The sequence below is a fragment of the Protopterus annectens genome, chromosome 1.part1, assembly GCF_019279795.1.
Source record: "Protopterus annectens isolate FY-2018-M chromosome 1.part1, PAN1.0, whole genome shotgun sequence".
Taxonomy (NCBI): Eukaryota; Metazoa; Chordata; order Ceratodontiformes; family Protopteridae; genus Protopterus; species Protopterus annectens.
Window position 1 is genome coordinate 1,599,766,518 of NC_056726.1, and position 18,261 is coordinate 1,599,784,778.

General features: G+C 36.5%; 1 protein-coding gene across 1 annotated transcript in view; it reads left to right on the top strand.

Moving 5' to 3' along the window:
• The window catches only part of SF3A3 (splicing factor 3a subunit 3), a 731,641-nt gene that overhangs the window by 14,601 nt on the left and 698,779 nt on the right, over positions 1-18,261 (top strand). The window contains exon 2 of the mRNA XM_044083506.1: positions 4,828-4,875. Coding sequence (XP_043939441.1) covers positions 4,828-4,875 — 48 coding nt within the window. The remainder of the gene's footprint in view (positions 1-4,827; positions 4,876-18,261) is intronic.

An 18,261-nucleotide genomic window follows, 5' to 3' on the forward strand; every position in this document is an offset into this window, starting at 1 on the left:
GTAACGCCAAGCAATTTTGTGTTTGAGTTGGTGGTGATTAATTGTATTATCTAAGGATTAGATGAAGTTGTCTTTAGCTGGATTGAGGGTTTTTGGAAGGATAAGGAGACGCCTCTGGTCTTTTTGAGGTTGAGAAGCAGGTTGTTTTCAGTTAGCCATTGTTCTACTAGGCACAGAGATTGTTGAGTGACAGTGTGGAGATTTTGTATATTGTCGGATGTGTTTGTGGAATCATCTGCGTGCTGTATTAAGGTAGAGTTGGGGACAGGAGACATGGAGGTTATTTATAAATATATTTAGAAGTAGGGGGCTTAGAATAGAACCCTGGGACATCCCGGTATTAACAAAATGGAAAGGGGAGAAAGATGTTTGCCATCTGATGGACCGAAATCTGTTTGAGAGGTAGCTGTTAAACCAGGAGAGAGTGGAGGTAGGGAGTCGTAGGTTGTTAACTTTGTTTAGCAGGATGGGATGGGAAGCTGCATCAAATGCTTTGGATAGGTCAGGGAATAGACCTGATACAAGTTTATCATCTCTGCCTTGGGCAGTGTTGTGTGTGAAAGATAAGATGGCAGTGGTAGTACTGTGTGACGGTCGGAAACCGTGCTGTGTGGGTGAAATTAGGTTGCCTGTAAGAAGTGGTTTAGTATTTGTCTATGTATACATTTTTCCAGTATCTTGGATAAGTGGGGTAATATGGCAGTAGGCCTGCAATTTGAGGGTTCTGTAGAATTTCCACCCTTGTGGAGGGGTATTATGAAGAGTAGTTGTAAGATTTTAATTTTAATTTGTTAAAACTATATCATACCATGTGTGCCACATACTATACTTAATGTCTCTTAAGGTATAAAAAGGGTTGTTTTGACAAAATTTTGTGGGATCATGTTAAAAAGATTTGGTTCTCCTCATGAACTGTAATTTGGTACTTATATTTGTATAGTCAGATATTCTGTTTTGTCTTTGCATTAGTTCATACCATAACAAATTTAATTTATTAAATTTACTCGAGCTCTAGTACTTGATAAGAATGCATGGTTTTGTTTTATTAGACCCCAAGGACACGGACAAAGGATGGAGAAGTTCCAGTAACTCAAGCCTGACACTTTTTCCCAACATTTTGCTGTTTCGTGGTGGCATTTGCCTCAGATTATCTCAAAATGTTTTTTTCTTATTTTTCTCATAAATAAACTTCTGATTTGCAAATCCTAAGCTTTTATTCCCCCCTTCCCTCTTTTTTCTGTCTGCTCCTGGTGCAATATTTGGCATGCTTAAGTACATTTTTTAAAGTTGTTCTGATTGCCAGTTGATGAATACATATTTCAGGACAGCCTGAATCTGAGGTTGTAAGCCCTGCAAAAAGACGAGCCTACTGTTTGCACATGATGTTTAAGGCTAGGATGCTACTCGGGCACTATTTTAAGCCTCTCCATGTAATCTCTCAGCGATTCACCTTTATTTTGATCCAATCTGTCCTTTTAGGGCACACCTTACTGGTTGCCTCTAACATACACTTCTCTCTCAATGATTCATGCTAATTTCCTCTTATTCTTTCATTTGGACCTATCCTTCCTTCCTTACAGTAGTTTTACATAAACTACAGGAGAAATTACTTTTAATAGTTAAAGCAGGTCTGCCAAACTTGGGTCACAGTTTTCAGTATTAGTATGCATTTCTTCCCTAAATTTCACAGGGTCTTCTTTTTTATTACTGTTATTATTTTACTGTTATTATTTTAGAGAACTCTCAAGTCTGTCAGAGTCCAAGGATGATGGACACACTTACTCTTCTACATGTTGGTATTTGTCTAAGGTGTGCCTGTATGATTATCACTAGTTTTATAGTGATAATTCCCTCATTAATGTTATGTTTCTTTTGTTTTGCTTTAGTGTGCGTGAAATGAGTACTATCAGAGTGTTGTCTTGTCATCTTTTTCCTGTCTCCTACCTGCTTTATTGTCCTGTGCTACCTGCTTTATTGTCCTGTGCTACCTCTTTCTTGGGATAACTACTCTCAGCAGGAGGGGCAGTAGGAAATTAATATCTCCTCCAAAGAAAGTGGGAGGAGGGGACAAAGGTGGATAATAGTCTTTAAATGCATCTTCGTTTTGGCCAGACATTTATAATATTTCCAGATACTACTTGATGGAGGGGTCCCACTTTTTCTTTTTGCAACAGTTTCTGGTTTTGTATCTTTTAACCCATGTAATGATGTCGCTATTCTAATCATTAAAAGCTTTCCACTGATCTGCCTTTATTCTGGTTCCTTTTTTTTGGTAAAGTTTCTCTCTAATTATTTTACTGTGACCAAAAGTCCCATTTTGTGAAAATTGTAAAGCAGTCCCCTTTTGTAAAGTCATACCACTTGGCTAAATACTTGCATCTTAATACATCATAATAATTATACATGTAGCATACTGCCCTTAGGAGAGGTCGCAGTCCTACCTTCCTTAATTTCTACTCTCACTGTGACTGTAAGATGGCAAACAGGTTTCAAGACATGACAGGACTCGGATGTCCTTGTTTAGTAAAAATGGTAATATGCTTGCAAACATATACTTTTCACGTGAACAGCAGCGTGAGTAGTTGTGAGATTCTCATTTCGTAAACTTGTGTCACATGTGTACCACATACCATTCCTAATGTCTCTGAAGGTATAGAAAGGGTTGTTGTGCCAAAATTCTGTGGGATTATGTTAAATTCTTGGTCCTCCTTATGAGAATGAATAAGCACACCTAGCCAACTCATGGTGCTGCAGATGCTGTCTACCTGATTTAACCATTCTTCTCTCCTTGACGAGCTCTTTTTTTTTTTCCCTTCTAAAATGGAGTAACTGGTTAAATTTACAACCTATAATATGCCTGAATACTATATCAGTAATGTACTGAACAACTGCCATTATAAGACCGTGTCTGTCTTTTATATAATTCCAGTACTGATTTTTTGCTCTTCATGTTTATGTATATACTGTGTTTTACTTAACCATGAGAGGTGACAGCATAGAACATGTTTATGTATGTACTGTGTTATACTTAACCATGAGAGGTGACAGTATAGAACATGTTCATGTATATACTGTGTTATACCTAACCATGAGGGGTGACAGTATAGAACATGTTCATGTATATACTGTGTTATACCTAACCATGAGGGGTGACAGTATAGAACATGTTCATGTATATACTGTGTTATACCTAACCATGAGAGGTGACAGTATAGAACATGTTCATGTGTATACTGTGTTATACCTAACCATGAGGGGTGACAGTATAGAACATGTTTATGTATGTACTGTGTTATACTTAACCATGAGAGGTGACAGTATAGAACATGTTCATGTATATACTGTATTATACCTAACCATGAGGGGTGATAGTATAGAACATGTTCATGTATATACTGTGTTATACCTAACCATGAGGGGTGACAGTATAGAACATGTTCATGTATATACTGTGTTATACCTAACCATGAGGGGTGACAGTATAGAACATGTTCATGTATATACTGTGTTATACTTGACCATGAGAGGTGACAGTATAGAACATGTTTATGTATATACTGTGTTATACGTAACCATGCATGAGAGATGACAGTATAGAACATGTTTATGTATATACTGTGTTATACTTAACCATGAGAGGTGACAGCATAGAACATGTTTATGCATGTACTGTGTTATACTTGACCATGAGAGGTGACAGTATAGAACATGTTCATGTATATACTGTATCATACCTAACACCTAACCATGAGGGGTGACAGTATAGAACATGTTCATGTGTATACTGTGTTATACCTAACCATGAGGGGTGACAGTATAGAACATGTTTATGTATGTACTGTGTTATACTTAACCATGAGAGGTGACAGTATAGAACATGTTCAAGTGTATACTGTGTTGTACCTAACCATGAGGGGTGACAGTATAGAACATGTTTATGTATGTACTGTGTTATACTTAACCATGAGAGGTGACAATATAGAATATCTATGCTGGATGTCCTTGTCAGTGTTCAGTTGTGTTGTTCTGGAGATTTTCTCCCTGGGTCTCTGCGGAAGATGGGTCCCAAGCCCAGTTGGACTTTACTGGTAAACAAAAGCAATGAATAAATATTATATTTGTATAACCAGATATTATGTTTTTCTTTGCATTATTTCATACCTTAACATTATAGCAGAAGCAGATTTTACCAGAAGAGTCACTATAACCACCATTTTCTTTAGAAAAGCAAGCTTAGATGACATTTTTGCAGCTAGGTCTCCTCCCAAGTACCTTTACAAAGCATTGTATGTTCAACATCACTGTCCTCCTTTGGGCTTGCAGTGAAACTGAGGACTCTGCTTAGCATTTTCTCAGCCTGAGCTTTGATGTTTGATATAAGCATCATAGGTACTTATCCTGTACTTGTCAATGTAGCATTAGGGTATCCTAGAGTGCCAGCTGCAAGAACCAACCCTCTCTCTGCCAACTTGCTTTATTCTGTAAGGGTTTCTTTGTACTGTGTCTTTCACTGGTTTAACGCTGGAAAGGCAGGAGGGAGCAGTGCATTGTGGGATATGACTGGAGTTAGCATCTTGGGGAAAACCAGTGGAGTGAACTTTCCTAATTATTGAGGCTCAAATCCCAGCAGTGCCTGCAGCCAGAGCTCTAGTCGCAGAATTATCATTGTGGTAAGTACTGTGTCTTGTATCTCTGATAACCTTTCATTCCGCACTGGTATGTATTACATTTTAAAGTATTCTTTTCATGTGATATGTGGTTAAAAAAAAAACTGTTCTAATACTGTGCAGTTATATTGTTCAACTTTCAACTTTTTTTTCTTCATAGTTACGAGACCAGATCAACTCTGATCACCTCACAAGAGCGATGCTAGATGTAAGTGTTGTTTGCTATCCCACAATGGTTTACAGTCACCGAAGACAATTATTTTGGGATGATTTATGTGGATTTGTACATCTGAGGTAAACTTTTTCACAGCTAATGCTGTATCTGCAGCCGCAAGTTGTTAATTGTACAACCTTTACAGTGTTTTCTTCATTAAGACTGAAAACATCTTCCACAGTTTCTCCACTCTGTTTATAGTAACAGTAGTGCTTTTGTCTTGGTATTGATCTGTCATTGAGTAGAATGTCTGAGTGCCAGTCACCTGTAGGTGCTGTTCATGCGCATTGTATTGTCTACACAATAACTTTGGGAGGAACTCCACAGAATGGCAAGTAAAGTTGCTAAACATTTTGTCTATTCTTGTACATCAGGTAAGGTTGCAATGCTTTCCATTTGGAACTGAAAGCTTATGTTATACTTTAATCTTTGACCTTCCTAAAGTTGACATTTTGATTGTCAACTGTCAGGACACAACCATGCCTCTCAACAGTATAGATTTTTGCCTCATATTTTTGGTCTGTTCCTCATAAAATTTGTGGTTTTCTGGTAATTCGGTAAGGATTCAGTTCATTAAATGATGACATACATTTGAGTTTCAGACTTCATATTCTTCAAAATATGGAAGGTAACACAAAACCTTTTATTCTAACAACTTTCTAAGTTTTAATATGAACAATATTATTTGTCTGCAGATTTCTTGTGCTAAGATGCTGACAAGTATAGACACAACCCCATGTTCCACTGCATCCTTAGTGTGATGCAAAGGCTAGAGATGTAATTCCTAGATGGTTGGTGTGGTGCTACCTCAAAGATAGTGGTAACAGCTGCACAAGAGCTTGCACAGCACAGTATGCAGCACATGGTGTTAATAAGTGGTGCAAGCAGATAAGGGAGTAATGAAGTAAATGAAGGGAAAGGAAAAACATTATCTGTAGGTCTAACAAAAGCTGCTTCCTCACCATTGTAGCTTTTTTTTTATAAAGGGAGAAACGGTGAAAATTTCATTGCTGGATCTTGACTATTTCAGCAGTGAGCTTTAAGCAGCATTTAATTATTTGTTTCAGTTGTTAGTGCTGTGTGTGTTGTATCTCCTTGCTGGCTTAGGGCTTAAAAGTGATACAGACAGCTGCTCCCATACTATATCCTGACTAACGACCAGATACTGGATGAGGATATCATTAGGAACTCTGTTGGTATATTTTCCCCATGTGGTGAATCTTTGAGAATGTGTGGCCTTTCCATACCCACAAATGACAAACTGTAATCTGTCTCTTAACATCTTATCTGAAAAGGACCTTTCAGCAGCCTACTGGGAGTGTTTTGGGCATTTGTCAAGCATCTCCCTTTTTAATACTTTGGAAGTTCTTTGCTATTATGTTGCTGTATGGGGAAGAGTATATATTTTTCCACAAGACTGCAGAGGAGAGGTCAGCCTTAGCATGGCTTCTACTGCATTGCATACCTCCCACTGCATTGCATACCTCCCACTGCATTGCACACCTCCCCGGGTGCCATAGATTACAGTAGTGTTACAAAGAAGGCTCCAGCTGGGCCACAGTCACATAGTCCGTAGGAAAGGCTACTATTTCATGAACTGTTAGGAAGTCACCACTAAACAATGGATTATTCACATGTTTGAGTGTAGCACCTTGGTAATTTGGATGATTTCCACGTGGCATACATATGATCTGTGTGTATGCTTCTAGTATGGTGATTTTCCCACAGGACCTTTTAGCTATGGTGTGCTGGTACAGTCTGTATGCGAAGCCTGTTTCCCCCTCATAAGGAACATTTGTGTTTGTTCAGTTTTACAAATGTTAATGCCCTCCACCCCCCAAAACTATGGCAAAAATGCATTACAAAACTGTCCATGCCAGTACACTTCATGTCATTTTACATTAGTAAGGTTTGTGGTCTGCACTCTTGTGGCATTACTGACGATTCCTAAACTTTTAATACCAACATCCTGGAACAGTTGGTCCATTCTCCTTCCATGGGTACAAACATCCTTGACCTTGTACTCATGAACACGGGGGGCTGATGTTCCTCACCCAATGTTATGTCTGCGCTCATCAGATCTGACCTTAAGGCAGAATTACTTGAAATAAAAATTAAACCGAGGTTCCAGTGAAACCAAAAAAATTTTAGGAACTTTTCCAAGGCTAACCTGTGTCTACTAAGCAACACCTTGGCCAAATTCCAAGCACCCCCAAACCAGTAAACACCATAGCATCTGCTGAGCTATTTACAAAACCTGTGTAAAGCCGTATTGATAGCTGTATAGAGCAGGCTGTGCCCAGTTGCATTAAGAATAAGACATACTTCAAAGACAAGCTACCCCGGTGGAATCAGAGTATCAATCTGATATAACAAAAGAAAAAAAATTCTTGGCCAAGTATAGTAGGAGCAAAGCCAAACGTAATTAAATCCCCCTGACCAAATTAAACAGGCAGCTAAGAGGGGTAATTAGTACTTTGAAGGTTAAATTTGAATTTGAATAAAAAAACAGCTTCTCAGGCAAAGGACAACCGCAAAGTTATGTCCAAAACCTCAGGGGAAATGCACAACAATGCACGGAAAGTATTATAAATGAACCAGAGACCATTGCCAACCTTTTGGCTAACAGGCTGAGCTCAAATTTCTCCCCTCACTCATCCCATCATGGTCCAAAGGAAATACTACATACCACAATCCCCCAGCCATTACTAGGGAACAGATCATCGGTGCACTTTCTACGGCCAGAAACACTTCCTCGATATGCCCGATAACATGTGGTATCTTTACTAAATAGAATGAAACTTGACCTACGTGGTTCATTGAAATCACTTTTCAACTGAAGCCTTCAGTCAGTGTGCCCAAGGAATGGAAGATGGCTACAGTCAGTCTTCTGCACATAGGAGGTCTAACCACTGATCCGGGCAACTCGGGCCCATAAAGTCTTACCAGCCTCGTATATATGGCCATGAAAAGAATCATCACTGGCATGATAATTGAGCATATAGGTTGTGACGACCATGCCCTGGCCCAGCAACCAAGGAGCCTGAATCCTCACCACTAACACCAGGGAGGTCATCTCCTAGAAGAGAGGAAAGGATAACTAATACATACAGTAAAGTACAATTTCCCTTAAGTGCATACAGAGATCACAGTCAGTCTGGGGCTGGTTGCTCCCTTGCTCACCAGGTCCCCAGTAAGACTCCCCACTGGCATAGCTATAGAGTCCAGATCTCAGCCTAGCTGGGCAAGCTAAAACCTCCAGTACCCTCTCTGTCCAACCAGTGATTCGTGTCCCTGCCAAGTACCTGACACCACACACACACTTTGAGATGAGTATTTATACAACGTCACAGACACTCCTGGGAAAGGCTGACACAGATTCTCCAACTGTGCTCGTTTACCCAGACCATATGGTAGTAATCCCTGCCACCACCCAGCTAATAATATCAGCTACTAAAAGGCCCTTAAAAGGGTGTCCAATTATTACTGTGCAATATTATTATCCAATGGTAATGTGACTATTCAGTCTAGGCTTCTTGGAAGGGCTTAGACAGTAAACTCTATAAATATGTAATGTACTCTAAAGCATAATTTAACTCTAAATAAGCCAGCCACAGGTAGAAGGTTTTAAAAGTATTTAATAATAAGTAATTAAAACACAAGACAAAACTACTACACAACAGAGATATTTAACAGTTCAGAGATCACACAAACTTAAAATAATACAGTAGGACAGGTCTGATTTCAAAGAAAAATACCCAATTAATCTTTACTAGCTTTAACTATTCCTACAAGAAATCACAGTGCTAAAACTTACATGTGAGCATAAGGCAGAGTGCTGAGTTAGATATCCAAGATCAAAATGCTCCAAGTCTCTTGTGAGAAATAGTATTTAAACATTACTAACAAACATGTCTCTAAGGCCCTCCCAAATTACATAATTTTTGACACTTAAGATACACCAGGTCTGAGTTCTCAGGCCACAAACTGCATTATTTAGCAATCTTAACACCTGCTCAGAAACTTACAACAATACAAGGTATTTCACATATACACTCTAGCAGAAAGCAGAGCAATAAAGCACCTTCCATATGTAAATCTGGTCATAAACTTTAGCCTTAAAACAATGGGCATGAAACGTTCATCCAGACGCACTGGAGCAGAATTCTAACATGAAAGAGTCGCAACATGCTTCACTGGGCCAGTAGAGTGCATTGTTGTCACACATTTTGCAGTTCCACATTTCACAATATTCTTTTACACTCAAGAAAACATGTCTGTATTTTACATTTATTTACAAATGCCAGAATTATATATCAAATTCTATTTGACTAGGCTGGCAGCCTTCACCCATCTCTCCCCAATCGTCACATAAGTAACCTGCAAAAGCTGGACCCATCACAGTTCAGCTTTGTTAAAATGAGATCATGCCTATTAAATCTGGTGGACTTTTAGGGTCATCAAAGATTGGATGGAAGTAGGATTGTGTACACAGCTTACCTCAACCTCGCCAAAGCTTTTAATACAATACCCCACTCGGGCATTACAGACACGCTCACTAATTTTAGGTATAAACCCTTGTATCACCCATTGGATAGCCAACTGGCTCACTGATGAGACCCAGGAGGTCAAAATAGGTAAGGCCACCTCCAACAAGAGGCCAGTCACTGGCGGAGTGCCTCCGGGCTCTGTAGTGGGCCCACTCCTGGTTGGCCTCTATTTTTCTGAAATGGAAGCAAATGCTGAAGGTTTATGGATGACTAAGTTTGCAGATGATTGCAAGCTGGGAGTTCTCATGGACTCCCCCTGCAGAAACTTGCATTCTTCAAGAAAGTCTGTCTCTGACTAACAAATGGTGCCAAAGCCATGGTCTTAAACTCAGTACTAAGAAATGCATAATTGTACCCTATGGGAAGACGGCCATCCCTGCTAATTACCATGTTGACAATATTCCCCTAAGATTTGACCTAGTGGTCAGAGATCTGGGTATGCATGTAGACAATAGCCTCACCTTTGACCACCATGTGGCCACAGTGGGGGAGGAAATCTTTTTATGTTGTGCAAGTAAGGACAGGGCATCTAGGTCCAAAGCGATCATTATCCCACTGTACTCCACCCGTATCAGAACAATCATAGAGTAGAATGTTCCCTCTGGTTATGTACATGACTAGACGTATTCAGTAACTGGAGCGACCTCAGAAGTTCCTTACAAAAAGACTACAAGACATAACAAACCTGCCTTATGCAGAACACCTTAAAGCCCTTTCCCTGTACTCACTCTCCTATGGATTGTTGAGGGGTGAGCTATACCTGGCTTGCAAGGCATCTGCAAACCCCACACTTATGAATGTCCTAGATATTCGTAAGTCAAAAAGTACTGAAAATACAAGGTCTGTGGACCTGAATTTTGTCTGTGACTTAAACAGAACATGCTGGAGAGACAAATGTGTGCCAGAGACTGTCCTTCGTATGGAACAGGTATCCCAACCATGGGAAGCTGAGTTTGTCTATTACCCACTTGAAGTGCGGCATAGACCAGTGGATGGGAAATAGGAAATTTGAACCGGACCTGGCACCCATGTCCCTTATGGACAGAGGTAGCTTATAAATGCCTGGTTCTCATTGTCCTGTTTGGAAACAGGATATCATTATTCTTTCAGAAAAACTTGGCTAGGATTAGAAAGGCCACTCTGTCCTAGTAACAGTTTATGAATCTATGAATCACTGAATATGTGTGAACTGATGAAAGAATGTTTGTTTTTTTATACCCAGATAAAACCGGTGGGTCTTTACTGTGGCAGTTTGCTGAGAAAGACAACAAGGTGCTTGTAAAATATGTGCTCTGTTTCATAACATGGTTATGCATAAACGGAATTAACATCCCAATGATGTGACAGCATTAAACTATCTGCCAGGTAACTACTGTTGACGTTTGCTGCTGCTAGGGTATCAGGAGCTAACTTTGTTTTCATGTGAGTTGCAAAGCAGTTGAGTAAAAAGAAATCATTCTCACGTTGCCATCAACTACTCTCTTTATACTGCATCTCCATTTTCAGGAAGAGCAAAGCAGGTCATTCCAGGGGCAGATTTAAGATAACCCATCCAACTAGCCAGGCTGTATTTAAAGGATGTTAAGTTATTGCATTGTTTAAATTGTAGGGGACTTCTGTTCCAGAGAAGATGTATTCACTAGGTAATAAATTTGTCTCCATCAAGTTTTATTTTATCTTTTGGTGTTGTTTAAGGTCTCTTGTTCTGGTTTTAGTAGAGCTGTTGATTTTGCTGAGATTCAGGAGAACAAGAAGGATGTGTCTGGCTTGAAATGCTATTAAACTGTCTTCCTTGCTCTCTCTGATCTTGGGTGTTGATCTCTTGGGATTTTTACCTGGGGGAAAAAATTACTTTTTTCTGGCTTCAGTGTTTCCATTAACAATGGTTCTGGTCTCTCTAACTGTTCCATCCAGCATTACTTTTATTGATAACATCAGCACCTGAGACATTAAAGGTATTTGTAAAACCATGTGGTAACATGGTGCTGGAAAAATGGACATGCAAAAAGGGCTACTTGTCCTCCTCTTGTCCCATGTACAGTATTTGGGCGAAGCATCTCAAACTGGATACCATTGTTTCTTTAGCAGCCCAGCGAAAATTTCAGCCACTCAAAACCAAGCTGTCTATCCACTTCATAGCGCCCAGAGCTGTGGACAGCTTTGGAAGGTATATGTTCATGTCATCACTTTGTATTTGTGGTAGCTGAATTGCATTCCTTATGCATATAATTTTTTTCCAAAGTGACCTTTGTGATGAAATACAGCATGCAGTGGAGGTGTTTTTGTAGCCACCAGCTTCAGACTGCCTCTTACATGAGCTCTCTGGTATCTTTACTTTGCAGGCTGTCACCCTTTTGCTGACAGCATATCCTTCTGGACCAAGTACTTTGATATGTAGGCCTCTTTGAGGGCCATGTTTGCTGGTACTTCATTTATCCGTGAATCTGAGGACATTATTCCTAAATTTTGTTCACAGAGAGGTTTCCGAGATCATATGGAGGTCTGGGTCCACCTTACCATCAACTGAAAAAGCACCAAGGGCAAAACCAGTGCTCATTAAATTGCCTTAGATGAGTGAGGCCCTGGTCTAGGCTTCTTCTTGGGTGTCCCCTCAACAGTTATTCTAACTGGCTCTGGAATTTGCTTCCTTAAGTTCTTGCAGCCAGCACTGGAAATCTTTGAGGTGTCAAAACTCTCTTCTAAAAGAAGAATGGTGCAACTTCCACCTTGAAGATTTTTTTTTTTGTTCCTCAGATGATTTTTATTTTAGATATGAAATAAACAGTAATGAATACTTATTGCAATATACTATCATATTACTTAATAAATTAGCTATATACAAATTTACATTCCGCCTGACATATGCAAAATGAATGATAAGTTATATAGAAGTAGGTAAATCTTAAGAAATAATTATTTCAAGAGGAGATTAGAGCCATTTGTAAAGTGTCAATCATTGTTAAAAAATTTTCCAAGGATTATTAGATAATGGCATAGGAAACATTCTTAATTCCTTGGTTTTAACTTCCATTAAGGTGGTCTTCTTCAATAAACACACAAAATCTCTGCTAGGTACTATGGTAGAATTCCATCTCTTTGTTATGCATTTCCCAGTGATAGCTAGTATTGTCCAAAGCACATAGAGGTTAGTTCTATTTAAAAAAAAAACTTCAGTCATATTCAGTAGTATTAAAGCTTTGGTCATAACAAAATTATCTGTATAAATCGCCTGCATAAAATTATTAACATTTTCCCAAAAGGGTTTGATTTTTATACATTCGTCAGCTGTATCGATCTGTTGACATCTCCAACAAACCCCATAACTAGAAGGATTGATTTTTGAAACTTTATTAGGAGTTACAAAGGATCTATGGAGGAATTTCCAAGTAAATGTTCTCCAATAATGAAAACAAGAGGTCAATTTTTACTGAGAGTAGTATATCTGGTTTATTTTCTGGGGTTAATTGAATCAAATATCCTTTAGTCATGAACTGCCAATATGATGGTTTGAGTAATGTTTTGTAGTTTTTTTACTAGGTTATATAAGTATGAAGTTCCATTTTTCATATTTTCATTATTATATATAATTCCAAACAGTCTGAATATGAATTTAGGTGGAGTTGAGAAAGAATAATTAATTATCCTACATAGATCCTTGGAATATGTCAATATATTCTGAAGTATTAACCATTCCAGAAAATTTAATATGTAAGTTGACATCATATATTGTATATATAATACTTGGTTGCATTGTATAAAAAAATCAACAACAACTTTTTTTTTTGCTCCCAAGAGATGACTATGTCCCTATGAATTCTATCTGAAAAGTTTTTAGTAATACTGAAGGAAATTAGTGTTGTGGAACAGAGCTTTAAATCCATATTCATATTTAGAAATTTCCTAAAGTGATCAAATAAATGATTTATTAGATTTGATCTGGTTAGTTTAGTTATATTATATTGCAAATTTAAAGTCAGCGAGTCCCATACTACATTATCCTTATCCATAGTAATAGTATTTTTAAGTAATTTGTTTTCATTTATTATTATAGTTGTATGTAACAATTTCCATTTGGATATATAACTAGGATTAATCCATTCAATCAGTTTTAAGTAGAGTAGCTCTTGTATATGATTCAGTGTCTGGAAAATTTATTCCTCCCTGATCCCATTGTCTAATATGATGGGTATATGCAATTTTATTTCTTTTAGGATACCATAAGAACCTTAAGAGTATTGCTGTTATTTTCTTAAGATAAGTTTTCTCAGGAATTAACAAAGTAGCTTGTACTACATACAAAATTTTGGGAAGAACCATTTTAATCAGCTGTAGTCTATCTTCGAAAACTATAAATAGGTTATTATATTTGAACATTAGAGAATCTATTATATCCATGACCTTTTTATAGTTAATATTCAGTATATCTTATATATTCTCGCACACAATTGTCCCCCGCTATTTTAAAATTGCTACTTGTTCACCTATGATATGATTCTTGTCTATTTGTATATCATTCTTCTTATTTAATAATAAATATTTAGATTTTGTTATTAAAACTAAGACCTGAGAGCTTATAAAATTTCTGTATCAAAATATCTAGTTCATCTAGGAGTTCTTTTGAATTCAATAGTGTAAGAAGTATATAGTCAGCGAAGAGCATGATCTTAGAATTATATTGTCCAAATATATTTATTCCTTTTATCGTCGGGTTATTTCGTATTAATATAGCCAATCGCTCTATAGCCAATGCAAATAAAATGGGTGACATAGGGCAACCCTCTTTAGCACCTCTTGTAATTTGTATAGCCTCTGAGGTAAAGGGTCCTATTTTAATATAAGCTAAGTTGTTTTCATAAACCTTTTTAATGAATGCAATAAAGGAGGGAGGAAAAGCATATGCCCGAAGAATTTTAATTAAATAATCCCAATTTAGGGAATCAAATGCTTTTTTGATATCCAGTCCGATTGTCAAGGCTTCTATATTTAAATAATCAATTAATGTCAATATTCTTTTAATGTTGTCGTGTGCATGTCTATATGTTGAATAAACCCAGTTTGATCATTGTTGATTATTTCATACATTTGTTTTTTATTCTATTTACCAAGATAGACATAAATATTTTATAATCATTATTTAATAATGAAATTGGTCTATATGAACTACAATGACTAGCATCTTTATTTTCTTTTAAAATAGGTATGATTTAAAGACCATGTCCATGAAGGATGAATTATTGCATGGGTTTGAATTTCAATTAATGTTTTTTGTAACAATGAGGTTATATTTTGGGGAAATAACTTGTAAATTTCTGAGATTAAACCATCCATTCCTGGAGATTTGCCAGATTTACTTTCTTTTATTTTATCAGTAACTTCTTTGTGAGTATTGGGTTTTTGTAGATTCCTTTGTAAACTTTCAGGGATTGATTTAATATTGGAGATAATATTTTCTAAGTTGAAATAATATGCTGTAGTATTCTTACTTTTATAATGATTGCTATAATGACACTTAAAAGCATCTAGTATATCTCCTATTTCCGACACTTTCTTACCTTTTTCTTCATGTAAGATATTAATAAGTTGGCTTTAGATTGCATTTTAACTTTAACAGATAAATTATGTAAATGTTTTGGAGAAGTAGTATAGGAATTTCTTTAACCTCTCCATGGCTAAATTAGTTTTATGATTTAATATTTCATTATTTCTTTTATTTAAGTCTTCAGTTGTCTTCTTGTTTTCAATCAAATTAAGGGACTTTTGGGATTTACATAATGTGAGTTTTCTTTGTAGTTCTTGTAGTTCTGATTCCCATTCCATGAGTCTGTTTTTATACCAACCAATCACTTTCCCATAAATGTAAGCTTTAAATGAATCCCAAACCATTACTATGTTCACTTCTGAATTGTAGTTTATATCTAAAAAGAAATTAACTTAATTCGCTAATCACTGCTTAAATTCTTTTATTTTTGTAATGTATGCAGGGAATCTAGATATGAATGCTAGTGGTTTAAAATCTATTTGTATTTTTAGAAGTAATGAATTGTGATCTGATAGGGGACATGGGATTATTGAGAGACATAATTTTTGTTTGAAGATCTGGAGAAATGTATATTTTATCTATTCTGGTTTGAGTACTAAATCTATAATCTTGATGAGAGAATAATGAGTTGTTATCTGTAACATTAAAGGTATCTATCAAGTTTAAAGATTTGGACCTTCTTTTTTATAGTTTTGCAGTAGCTGTTAAATGTGGAGATTTTTATTAGTAGTTTCATAAGTATCGATAATACAATTAAAATCCCCACCTACCACTAATTATCTTTAGATATATTAATAATTTGATCTAGATGTTTCTTAACTGTTCCCATCCCAATACCAGGAAACCAGTATAGGTTTACTAATGTCCACACTCTATTGTACTTCAAGATGACTATAGGTATAAGACTTTCATTATCTACATATTTATGTATTACTTCCGGGATTAAGGAATTCTTTCTCCATAAAATTGTTACTCCCCTCTTTCTTAGATTTAAATTTAGGTCATGCTAAGGTCATATAATCACTCTGGTTCCATATGAAATTATCATTGTTTTTGAAGTGGGTTTTCTGTAGAAGAATTACTTGAGCTCTATTTAACTTTAGATATCTTAATAAGTTAGATCTTTTACTTGGACTGTTTAAGCCATTAATGTTTAAAGATAATAAAGAAAGGTCCATATCAAATTATTCTGAAGAAGCATTTGAAGTGCCATTATCTTTACCTGGACCATCCCCTCCTCTAATAGTAAAATTATTAATTTGTAAACCTTCATCAGTCCCAGTAAAGCATGTTATCACTAAAAGTAATCAACATGTTTGTCAGGCTTGGAAAAACTAACGTCCTAAAAATGTAAATAAAGAAATTAAACTAGTTTGAACATTAATCCCTACCCACCATGGAATGAAATACATTCCTAGCCCAACAGATAGATACATCTGAAGAACTGTCACTCTAGCTTCCATTTTCCATTCACTAGAGCTCCATATATACAATATTAAATATTAAAGGAGTCTATTAAATTATTATTATTGTGTTTTAAAACATTCATTAGCAGAAAGAATTGTTATATACATTAACAACCATATGCTAACCATCTGTACTTATAAACATATGAAGTCTATTATACAGATCATTAAACTAATTAATTTTGTTTGTATCAACATATGTTTCCATATAGGAAATAACTTGTGTGCTTCAAACAAATGATTATTTAAAATCATAAACACAGACTTGCAGCAAATAACCTAAATTTTGATGATTATTGCTTCCTGTAGCAGACATTCATACATTTTTAAATACTGTGCATTAAAACTAAAAGACTGTATAAATTATATCACAACATAATATAAGCATTAATTTTATTAAGTTTTAGCAGTCCTATAAGTTATGTAATGAAAGGCTTTCAAAGGAAGTGAATGTAGTTATATTTACAAAATGATTTACAGCATAACAGTACTGTGAATATGATTCCGGATGTTTACAGTATTCTGAATGCTTAGTTTACTTAATGTTGTATTTGTTAAATATGCTACAAGTGTTGAGCTTTTTATTCTAATTTATAAGATAAAACTAATTAAAGATTTATATTCTGTTTCCATGAATAAGTATATTCATGCTTTAAAAACTAGGAGTGAGTCCATAGCCAATAAAATCTTTTCCTACTCGTTGCTATGACAATAATAAACATCTCAACAGCTTAAGTAAAGCTGATAACAGTACATGTAGCTCATGCAACCTGCAGTCTTAAAATCTTCATTTTTCAACTCACGAGCTCATTTCCCCACTCAAACATTTCACTGAGAGTAAACGACCAGTTAAACAATTTCCCCCCTTTTGCGTTTGTCTCCCTCACGGCAAGCTCAATACATTCTTTACCTGTAAGGGCTGCTGAGTTAGACACCGCATACATTGCGGGACAAGCCATCATCCCCTTCCCAAATCAGAACACAAACAGTCCTGTAACCCAACAAACAAACGATGACATAGTTCCAAGCTTAGCAGTAAAGTAACATCATTTCCTTTTCCTATTACACTTATGTTTCATCGCAAGAGCGCAGAAGCTCTGTCACCTAACTATATCTCTCCCACCCAAAGCAGCCGGGATCCCTCATTACATCATAGTTCCACATAAACTACATGTTAGCTGTATTCTGCACTCACCCATAGATCGTTTCCTGCAGTCAAATCTACCATTCCTTTAAAAAAAAAAAAAAAATTTCAGCATCATCAGCGCCACAAATAACGGCCATCTGTTCAGCCATGGTCGGACAGCTCCTGACGGTAACAGAGACAAACATTAGGACTTCAAAACAAACAAGCTTCACCATGAAAAGACTGGGACTCAGAACGAGCCCCCTTTCCAACATCTTTATTCACACCAGCTACGAATAAATCTACCCCATGTCACTACAGTGTTAACTAACACTCCCCAGTTGCAATGGTTAACTTAATAAGGAAGTAATTTGCAGTTATCATAGACTTATTGGAAATACATTCTAAAAAATTAATTGGGGTGCCAGTATACAGTTTCATCGGATTTAAAGGGAAATATCAATTAGCGACTAGGGTTGATTTCAGCCAAAATTTATATCAATAAGAATTTAATAAAAGGAATAGTTAATAAATAAATAAAGAAGGGACCAGCAAATGGAGCACTACAGGTTACAAAGCATAATTAATTATACTGGATTGTATTTACTAACTATCAATCCTTAACATATATTTGGAGTAGGAAGGAGAAGAAACAAAAAAAAAAGAGAGAAAAACAAGCGAAACACAGAAGAGACGAAG